The 11,099-nt window shown below is 43.0% G+C and overlaps 1 protein-coding gene across 1 annotated transcript; it reads right to left on the bottom strand.

Moving 5' to 3' along the window:
- Window positions 1–3,834: 3,834 nt before the first annotated feature.
- On the bottom strand, window positions 3,835–9,270 carry LOC310635721 (uncharacterized protein). The gene is made up of 3 exons (XM_083354938.1): window positions 8,833–9,270; window positions 8,399–8,525; window positions 3,835–8,078 (listed from the first exon to the last, which is right to left on the bottom strand). Exons 1-3 carry the CDS (start codon window positions 8,944–8,946, stop codon window positions 6,517–6,519), a joined length of 1,803 nt encoding a protein of 600 aa, XP_083211064.1. The 5' UTR covers window positions 8,947–9,270; the 3' UTR covers window positions 3,835–6,516.
- Between the last annotated feature and the right edge of the window lie 1,829 nt (window positions 9,271–11,099).

Here is an 11,099-nt window from a genome sequence, read left to right as displayed (position 1 = left end):
TAAAGTCTGTCGAGAAGTTGTGATTAATCACATGATTATAGGGCACTTGGGAACAGGCAGGAAAGCACAAGAGACACCGTAACTATATTCAACCTAATATAATATTGCATTCTACTGTAAAACATGGCTTCCTGATGTTTGTACTCGATGTAACCAAAAACCTGTTGCTGTGTCCCAAGATCATGTGATTTTCTTTTGTGATGTTCTGAAAAGCAAAGTCAATGGGGAATCCAGATTCAGTTAACAACCAGATTACTAATTTATCAACTGCAGTTACTCACTTAACAACATAGTCAAGAAATGCAGTGAAATGGGGCAAAATTCACTTAAAAAAGGTCTCACTTAATGAGAAATTTTGAGCTAAATTGTGGTTGTAATTCGAGAACTACCTGTAATTAAAGGCTTTCCCCCCCCAAACTGAATACATTTGTGGGCTGGTTCCCCTCTGGATACTTTGGTGGCCAATATCGCCTCTCTCCTCACCAAGGCTCTTTCTACCCTCCATAGACTTATATGCTCTTTATGAGAATTGTGTTTTCCAAGTAAAACTATTTCCACACACTGTGCATTTATGCGGTCTATCCCCAGTGTGGATCCTTTTATGACAATTGAGATGAGCTTTCCAGTATAGCTTTTTCCAGTCTATGCACTTATATGGTCACTTCCCACTGTGAATCCTTTGATGATAATTAAAATGACTGTTTCTAATGAAACTCTTTCCACATTCCGTGCATTTATACAGCCTATCCCCAGTGTGGATCCTTTTGTGGCGATTAAGATTTCCTTTCCGGGTAAAGGTCTTTCCACACTTATACGGTCTCTCCCCTGTGTGGATCCTCTCATGAAGAGTAAGATTTCCTTTCTGGGTAAAGGATCTTTCCACATTCCATGACTTTGGAGGTCATCTAGTCCAACCCCCTGCTCAGGCAGGAAACCCTATACCATTTCAGACAATTGGCTGTCCAGTCTCTTCCTAAAAACTTCCATTGTTGGAGCATTCAGAGCTTCTGGAGGCAGGTTGTTCCATTGGTTAATTGTTCAAACTGTCAGCTAGTTTCTCCTTAGTTCTAGGTTGCATCTCTCTTTGATTAGTTTCCATCTGTTGCTTCTTCTCCCACCCTCAGGTGCCTTGGAGAATAGCTTGACTCTTCTTTGCGGCAACCCCTGAGATATTGGAACACTGCTATCATGTCACCCCTCGCCCTTCTCTTCATTAAACTAGACAAATCCAATTCCAGCAACCATTCCCTATATGTTTTACCCTTCAGGCTAATAATAATAATAATAATAATAATAATAATAATAATAATAATAATAATAATAATAATAATAATAATATAAAGTTGGGAGGGACCTTGGAGGTCATCTAGTCCAACCCCCTGCTCAGGCAGGAAACCCTATACCATTTCAGGCAAATGGCTGTCCAATCTCTTCTTAAAAACCTCCAGTGTTGGAGCATTCAGCACCTCTGGAGGCAGGTTGTTCCACTGGTTAATTGTTCTGTCAGGAAGTTTCTCCTTAGTTCTAGGTTGCTTCTCTCCTTGACTAGTTTCCATCTGTTGCTTCTTGTCCTGCTTTCAGGTGCTTTGGAGAATAGCTTGACTCCCTCTTCTTTGTGGTAGCCCCTGAGATATTGGAACACTGCTATCATGTCACCCTTCACCCTTCTCTTCATTAAACTACACATACCCAATTCCAGCAACCGTTCCCTATATGTTTTAGCCTCCAGCCCCCTAATCATCTTTGTTGCTCTTCTCTGTACCCTTTCTAGAGTCTTGACATCTTTTTTACATCGTGGTGACCAAAACTGGATGCAGTATTCCAGGTATGGCCTTACCAAAGCATTGTAAAGTGGTATTACTACTTCACTTGATCTTGATTCTATCCCTCTGTTAATGCAGCCTAGCACTGTGTTGGCTTTTTTGGCAGCTGCAGCACACTGCTGGCTCATATTGAAGTGATTGTCTACTAAGACTCCGAGGTCCCTCTCACAGTTACTACTATTGAGCAAGGTACCACCTATACTATACCTATGCATTTGATTTTTCCTGCCTAAATGTAGAACCTTACTTTTTTCACCATTGAATTTCATTTTGTTAGATAGTGCCCAGTGTTCGAGTCTGTCCAGATCCTTCTGTATCTTAAGCCTATCTTCTGGAGTATTGGCTATTCCTGCCAGCTTGGTGTCGTCTGCAAATTTGATGAGTTCCCCATCTATCCCCTCATCCAAATCATTAATGAAGATATTGAAGAGCACTGGGCCCAGAACAGAGCCCTGGGGCACCCCACTACACACTTCCTTCCATGTAGATGCGGTTCCATTGAGGACCACACGCTGAGTACGGCCTGTCAGCCAGCTACGAATCCATCTGGTGGTAATGCTATCTAACCCACATTTTTCTATCTTATCAAGTAGTAGGTTGTGATCTACTTTTATCAAATGCCTTACTGAAGTCCAAGTAAATTATATCTACAGCGTTCCTCTGGTCCACTAATTTTGTCACTTGGTCAAAGAATGTAATAAGATTTGTCTGGCATGATCTGTTTTTGACAAACCCATGTTGACTTTTAGTGATGACTTTGTTTGCATCAAGGTGCTCGCTGATTTGTTGTTTGATTATCTTTTCCAGAATCTTCCCAGGTATTGAGGTCAGGCTGATAGGTCTGTAGTTTCCTGGATCTATTTTTTCCCCTTTTTTGAAGATGGGAACTACATCAGCTCTCTTCCAGTCCTCTGGTAGTTCCCCAGTGCTCCAGGATCTTTGAAAAATATAGTTCAGTGGTTCTGAGATCACATCTGCCAGTTCCTTGAGAACCTTGGGGTGTAATCCATCTGGTCCTGGTGATTTGAACTCGTCTAGGCTGGACAGGTGCTCACTTACCATTTTCTTGCCTATCTTAACTTGCATTTCTATTCTGTTTTTTATGGCACTGGTTTGGGTAGGTTGGACTGTTTTTTCCCTTTGTGTAAAGACAGATGCAAAAAACGAATTAAATAGTTCTGCTTTCTCCCTATTGCTTGTCACCTTCTTGCCACTTTCCCCCACTAATGGACCAATCATTTCCTTAACTTTTTTCTTGTTTTTTATATGTTGAAAGAAGCTTTTTTTGTTATTTTTGACTTTGGTCGCAAGCCTTAGTTCATTTTGAGCCTTAGCTTTCCTCACTTCATCTTTGCAGGCACGGGCTATTTGCTGATATTCTGACTTAGTTATGTGCCCCTCTTTCCAATTCTTATACTTGTCCTTTTTATCTTTCAATTTATCAGAGAGTTCGTTATGCAGCCATGCTGGTTTCTTTTGAGAGCTGTTATTTTTCTTCTTTGTTGGTATTGTACTAGACTGGGCCTTTACTATCTCACTTTTCAAAATTTCCCAAGCTTCTTGAGTTGTTTTCCCCTGTAGGATTCTCATCCATGGAATTCTTCCCATGGTCTCTCTAAATTTATTGAAAATAGCTCTTTTAAAGTCCAAGACTCTAGTTTGGCTGTGTTCTATTGCTTGTGCCTCCAGAATGTTGAATTCCAATATTGCATGATCACTTTGTTGCTCTTCTCTGTACTCTTTCTAGATTCTCAACATCGTTTTTACATCGTGGTGAGCAAAACTGGATGCAGTATTCCAAGTGTGGTCTTACTAAGGCAGGGGTGTCAAACCCAATTTCATTTAGGGCCACATCAGCATTATGGTTGCCCGGGGGCGGGGCAGGTGGGTGTGGCCAGGTGGGCATGGCCAAGTGGGTGTTGCCGGGCGGGCGTGGCCAGCTCAATGCTGCTCACTCAGCGCAGCTGACTCTTGGCTTCCATGTTTGCTAACTTAATGTTTTGTAGCATCATACCAGCAAAGTTTTGATTTTAATTTAATTTTCATGAATAAAATACTGTCCGGATTCATACACTCTGGGAAGTGATGGATTATTTAATACATGAAGTACCAAATGAGCAATTAGCTGCATGTAGACCATCAGGCTACTTCATAAATCATGGTTCAAAAATCCGAATGATTAAAGACTAAGAAATATCATTATGTCTAAACACATTATACAGATCCTGCCTCTAGTGTCCCACAATAAACCTTAAAAGTGGAACTTTAATTCTAAGTTAAGGTGGTGACTTTGTCAATTGCAGATAGTCCTCGACTTACACCATTTCATTTTGTGACTGTTCAAAGTTGCAATGGCACTGAAAAACTTATGGTTTTCACACTTATGACCATCACAGTATCCCTATACCCATATGATCAAAATTTGGATAGGTGGCAACCGGCTCATATTTAGGAGAGTTGCAGCGTCCCAGGGTCACATAATCACCTTTTGCAACCTTCTGACAGGCAAACTCAATGGGGAAGCCAGATTCACTTAACCACTGTGTTACTAATTTAACCACTTTAACAATTGTGGAAAAAAGGTCGTAAAATGGGGAAAAACTCATTTAACAATGGTCTCACTTAGCAACAGAAATTTTGGGCTCAATTGTGGTCATAAGTCAAAGACTACCTATATTGGCAAAATAACTTCAGTTTTACACAGAAAAAAACCCAGATGCATAAAAGTAGGTCATGTTTGGACTATCTCATGGGTTGTTCAACCATCACAGAAGTCTCTATACTGGGATCTACTCTTTAAATTTATGCAAGTTACCTCTTCCAGGATCTGGGCCAGGCCAGCCGGGCGCCTCCGCTTGCCCACTTTCTTGCCCTCGGCAGCGAGTGGCCCAGGAGCCCGCGTGCCAGAGCAGCTCGGCAGAGGAGCCAGAGTGGCTCCACTGCTGGGGGCATGTCTCGGCCAGGGCGTTGCAGGATTGGGCCTTGTGTTTGACATGTCTGTACTAAGGCATTGTAAAGTGGTATTAGTACTTCATGTGATCTTGATTCTATCCTTCTGTTAATGAAGCCTAGCAGTGTGTTGGTTTTTTTTGCAGCTGTAGCGCACTGCTGGGTCATATTTAAGTGGATCATCCACGACAGGGGTGTCAAACCGCTGGCCAGACACGTCACAAGGAAACCGCGCCCACCCCATGGCTGGCAATGGGGAAAAAGCTCCAATATGTCACACAACGTCAAATGACGTCAGGAGTTTGATATGTCTGGTCCACTAGGAGTCCGAGATCCCTTTCAGTTATTACTATTGAGCAAGATACCACCTATACTACACCTGTGCATTTGGTTTTTCTTGCCTAAATGTAGAACCTTTTTTTTTTCACCACTGAATTTCGTTTTGTTAGATAGTGCCCAATGTTCAAGTCTGTCAAGATCCTTCTATATCTTAAGCCTATCTTGTGAAGAGCACTGGGCCTAAAACACAGCCCTGGCGCACCCCACTACACACTTCCCTCCATATAAATGCAGTTCCATTGAAGACCACACACTGAGTAAGGACCACACACACTTTTTTATTGCTTTTAACTTTGTAAGCACGGAGCCCCCTTGTGGCGAGACAGGCAGCAAATAAAAATAGTAAATAATATTTTGATGTTTTTCTGCCATTCTTTAAATTAGTGCTTTTCAACCTGTTGTACTTGTACCACTGGTGGTAGTTTGGCACTGGGCAGGTATAACACGTACGGTGGGTTGAAAAGCCGTGTAAAAAAAAAAGGGGGGGAATGGAAAAGTGTGCCGGGGGATGAGCTGAACTGGTGGCACACCACACAGGCCTGTGAGAGGGTCAGTTGGAGCTACGGTGTTTCCAGGGCACTGCTGAGCGCCCAGGATCACCAGTGGGGCTCCATTTGATTGGCCCTTCTGGAAGTTGCCTCAGGGAAAGGACTCAGCTGCAACTACACCAAACAGAAGAGGAGGGGGGGGAGAGGAAAGGATACAAAGGGACGTTTTGGAGCGAAAGAGAGAGAGAAAAAAACCAATGGGGAAAGAGAACGGGACACAGAGACGGAGAAGAGGAGAAGTTTCTTTAAGACAAGGAGAGGAAGAGAAGAAGTGCAAAGATTAATGGCAGAGAAAGAAGCACAAATTTTCTATTTAAAGTGTGGTAAGTGGGTGTGTAGACAGTCTTCAACCTACAACCAGAATTGAGCCCAAAATTGATGTTGCTAATGGAGAAATTTGTTAAATGAGTATTCTCCCATTTTATGACTTTACATGCCCCACTTGTTAGGTGAATCACTGAAATTGTTAGGAATAGAGATTGTAACTCTTCTCCGGATGTCCTTTTCCCACTGACTGTTCAGTGATCATTTCTGCATCCAGATTATTCCAGTTGGAAAATAACAAGCATGGAACACTGGAATGTTATTCAGTTTTTGAACTGGAGGGGGTTGCAGCTCATACTCCTTTGCAGCATGACAGCTCTCCTTTCCCTTTTCAGAGGATAAAATGCAAGCTGAAGAAGGCTCAGATCCTTGGAATCCAAAGTTCATTTAGCCAGCCTAGTTCAGGAGTTGCCCCTAGAACACCTTTTGATGGGGGACATTTTCAGCCAGTCTCTTTGAGAGCAAAAGAGAAGCATGCTGAGTAGCCCAGTGCTACTTTTGGTAATGAAGCTCTTTCCACATTCCGTGCATTTCTACAGCTTGTCCCCAGTGTGGATCCTTTCGTGACATTTAAGCTGATGTTTCTGGGTAAAGGTCTTTCCACATTCCATGCATTTATACGGTCGCTCCCCAGTGTGGATCCTCTCATGAAGTTTAAGAGCTCCTTTCCGGGTAAAGGTCTTTCCACATTCCATGCATTTATAGGGTCTCTCCCCTGTGTGGATCCTCTCATGAAGAATAAGAGGTCTTTTCTGGGTAAAGGTCTTTCCACATTCCATGCATTTATACGGTCTCTCCTGTGTGTGGATCCTTTCATGACATTTAAGAAGTTCTTTCCGGGTAAAGGTCTTTCCACATTCCATGCATTTATACGGTCGCTCCCCAGTGTGGATCCTTTCATGACATTTAAGAAGTTCTTTCTGGGTAAAGGTCTTTCCACATTCCATGCATTTATACGGTCTCTCCCCTGTGTGGATCCTCTCATGAAGATTAAGATGTCCTTTCTGGGTAAAGGTCTTTCCACATTCCATGCATTTATACGGTCGCTGCCCACTGTGGATCCTCTCATGAAGAATAAGAGGTCCTTTCAGGGTAAAGGTCTTTCCACATTCCATGCATTTATACGGTCTCTCCCTTGTGTGCATCCTTTCATGACATTTAAGATGTCCTTTCTGGATAAAGGTCTTTCCACATTCCATGCATTTATACGGTCTCTCCCCTGTGTGGATCCTCTCATGAAGATTAAGATCTCCTTTTTGGGTAAAGCTCTTTCCACATTCCATGCATTTATATGGTCTGTCCCTAGTGTGGAATCTTTCGTGACGATTAAGTTCTCTTTTCTGGTTAAAGCTCTTTCCACATTCCATGCATTTATATGGTCGCTGCCCAGTGTGGATCCTCTCATGAAGAATAAGAGGTCGTTTCTGGGTAAAGGTCTTTCCACATTCCATGCATTTATATGGTCGCTCCCCAGTGTGGCTCTTTTGGTGGTAATTAAGAAGACTGTTGCTAATGAAACTCTTTCCACATTCCATGCATTTATACGGTATGTCCCCAGTGTGGATCCTTTCATGACGATTAAGATCTTTTTTCTGGGTAAAGGTCTTTCCACATTCCATGAATTTATACGGTCGTTCCCCAGTGTGGATCCTTTGGTGGTAAATAAGATGACATTTGTTACTGAAACTCTTTCCACATTTCATGCAGACTTTCCTCTTTCTGCTCAGACTGCAATCCCCCCCAGTTTTTACAGAGGTATTTGGTTTCTTTGAAGTAGAAGCGAAGGAGTTATTCTCCATAGTTTTTAGAGGCATGCATGTTTTTTTTAGTCTGGTTTCTGCCATAGTTATGTAATTTGAATTCAAGTTTTCTTTTTTTCTGTATTTTTCTATTCTCATTTCTTTTTGATCTTGCTTGGATAGGAAGCCACAAATACCAAGAAAAGTGGATGGCTTCTCCCTTCCATTTTGTGGCTGTTTTCTCCTTAGCATTTTGGTGTCCCTCTGATGGCGAAGGATCACTTTTATTTTATTCTTCTCTATTTCGAGTAGATATAACATTGCCTCCTTGTCGTTCTCATTCACAGACACATCATCTGCATGCGGGGGGGGGGGGGGAAATGAAAATTAATATTCTGATTAAAATTTAGAAGGGTCCCACTCAAAAACATACCAATCTGCATTCCAAGTTTAGTACAATCCATTTGGCTAGCCAGGATGTGATATCTCCAAATTGTTATATAGGAGAATCTTCATCACATAGAAATAATGTTGTCATCTAAAACACAGATTAAAGCATTAGTGTTGAATCAGTCAATCTGTTCAGTCACTTCAATGGGCTATCTAGGATCTTTCTTAATTCTATGGTGAATGTTTCTGCCACGACCTTATAGCGAATTGAACTGTGTGCCCTTACCCAGAGCAGCCATATTGATGGTAACCTCCTGCATGACTTCTATGCACAAGGCCTTCTGCCCAGAATCTAGCAGCCTCCATTCCTCATCTGTGAAGTCCACAGTCACCTCCTCAAAGGGATCAGTGTTCTAGAAAGAGAAAAAAGTAGACAATCCCAGGAAACAGTTGAAAGTTCTCTGTCTCAATGCACACAAGGGAAAACACAGAGTTGCAAGAGCCAAATGAACATTCAGGATGGATTCATGTCATCTTGTCCACATAGTCCATGGGGCTGGGAAGTTGCACCTTAAAAATCACGGCTTAGCTGCTTCCAGGTTGCCAAATGTAGGTGGACACTGTGTTCATGTCCACATAGACTCAGCTTTTAGTATTAAACACAGCTCCTGAATGGATGGAGCTGTAACGCTACTATTCTCAGAAGAAACCTGCACCTACCTGGCAAGGTGGCCAGAATTGGGTCCTCCTGTAAATCACCTCTTGAATAGAGCTGGATCGATCTACTCTGCCCCAGAGCTCTGTTGAAATCTCCCCTGTGAACGGCTCCTGCATTTGAAGAACAGCCTGATTTATAATCCATTTTCAAAGGACAATATCTATGATAGTTCACATTCCTTACATTTTGCTTTCCCCAACTGAAATCAGAGACACTTCAGGGACTCTGCATGTGACTTATATTTCTGACTAAATGGGAGTTAAAACAGCAGGCTGTGTTTTTAAGTAGATAAACTGTAAGGGTGTGTTAATCAGTTTGTTTCTCTTACTATTGTGGTATTCTAGGGGTATCAGAGGCCATTCACATAATCCAGTTCCTTCCCCTTATCTAGATTCAGATAGCACAGATCAGAACCTAAACACTGATTATTATGACATATATGTATAACAGCACAAGGATACAGAGATGTAAAGGGATAAATTAATTTAGGAAAAAAATGAAATTAGTTATCAAAATATTTGATAATATAGTTTTAATAAAGGCTACAGAGTCATATTTCTAATCCCTTTGTTTTCTTGCAGAAGTGATTAGATTCTTGATCATTCCCCCCCCCCAATGGAGCTCCCGGGATGAAGCCCCCCCCCCGCCTCCTCACCTGCCCCTTTCCCGGCTCTTCCCGCTGGGCTTGGCTGAGGAGGAAGCCTTCGGCCAGGGCCACCGCCTGCGAACAGCTCTCGGCCCCGCACTCCCTCACCCAGCTCGCCATCTCCGCGGGCAGCAGGGCCAGCAGCTGCTCCAGCACCACCAGGTCCAGCATCTCCCCTTTGCTGCTCCTCTCCGGCCGCAGCCACTGGCGGCACAGGCGGTGAAGGCGGCTGCAAAGCTCCCGGGGCTCTTCGGCCTCCTGGCGGCAGCCGTCGAGACCGCGGAAGCGCCGGCGGTGGATCTCTGGGCTGAGGGCGGCCTCCATCCCTGGGGATCCCTTCGGGTCTCCTGCTCGAGGGCAGCCAAAAGAAGCCCGAGGCAGTCCCAAATGTCCCTCAGCCCCTCCGCAGCCCCTTCTCCGGTGTGCAGGAGGGAAGAAATGGCTCTCCGCTCACTCGGGCTTTACCCGCCTGAGGAGACAGCGGTCTTCAAAGTCGGCCCTTTAATGACTTCTGGACTTCAACTCCCAGAATTCCTCAGCCAGGCACGTTTGAAGACCCCTGCTCAACAAAAGCCAGAACGAGAGATATGTGCTTCCTAGAGGGGACCTGATAGAAGAGAATGAAAGGGGACCTTCCTTTTCCGGTCTCCCGGAATCTCTACGTCGCTGCCCTTCTTCCGAGGGGGGCGGGGTTCGCCGAAAGGAGGGCGGCGGAAACGGAGGCTGGGGCGGCGATGCCTGCAAAGGGCGGGGAAGGACTGATGATCTCGGCGTCGCCCCTCTTCATCGGCAGCTTGCTGCTGCCCGGGTCCTGCGCTCTGCAGGAAAGTTGGGGAGCCTCCGCTGAAAGTTGGGGCTCTCCTTGGTCTCTGGCTCCAGCGCAGGACGAACGGAACAATCTGTGAAAAGCTTGAAAAGCCCTGCTTTAACTGTTACATCACTTGAGAGAATAGGTTTTGTCTGGAACAATAATAATGTTCAAGATAAATCTCTCTTCTTAATCATAGAAATTGTCTCCAACAACTGTAGCTTTTCCCTTTTTACCACATCTTCATTAACTTTAACCCATAACATACCGTAATTATTTTGAAACAACATGAAGTTCATATTTGTCAGATTAACACTCAAGTATTTTACTTTTTATTATTATTAAAAGTTTTATAAAGTTACAATACAAATCCACCCCCAAACCACCCCCGTCCCCCTCTTCCCAGAACTGAATACAGAGTTACAAAAATAATCAAAATCTAAATAACATTTAACCAACTATATATGTAACCAAGTTCCTAACACACTTTAACTCCCCTTTAACATGAAGGCAAACAAGATAAAAATAAACATAATAATAATAACATAAAAGCAAGATAATATATTATTAAACAATGCTAATAATAAAAATAACAATAAAATATAATAAAAACTAATAAAATACCATAAAAACATACTAATATTAATATCATTCGGTAGTTCATTCATAAGCTAGATGAAACTTTTTAGTCCCATATTTGTTCTGAATATAATCTTATCCATCTTCTCCAGACCGAAATGTATCTTTCTTGTGAATGATCCTTCAAATAAGCAGAAATCTTAGCCATTTCTGCCAAATTTGACACCTTAAGTGTC

Source organism: Vipera ursinii, assembly GCF_947247035.1.
Source record: "Vipera ursinii genome assembly, chromosome: 2".
NCBI lineage: Eukaryota > Metazoa > Chordata > Lepidosauria > Squamata > Viperidae > Vipera > Vipera ursinii.
Note: the sequence above shows the minus strand (reverse complement) of the source record. Positions and strands in the feature narration are given on the sequence as shown.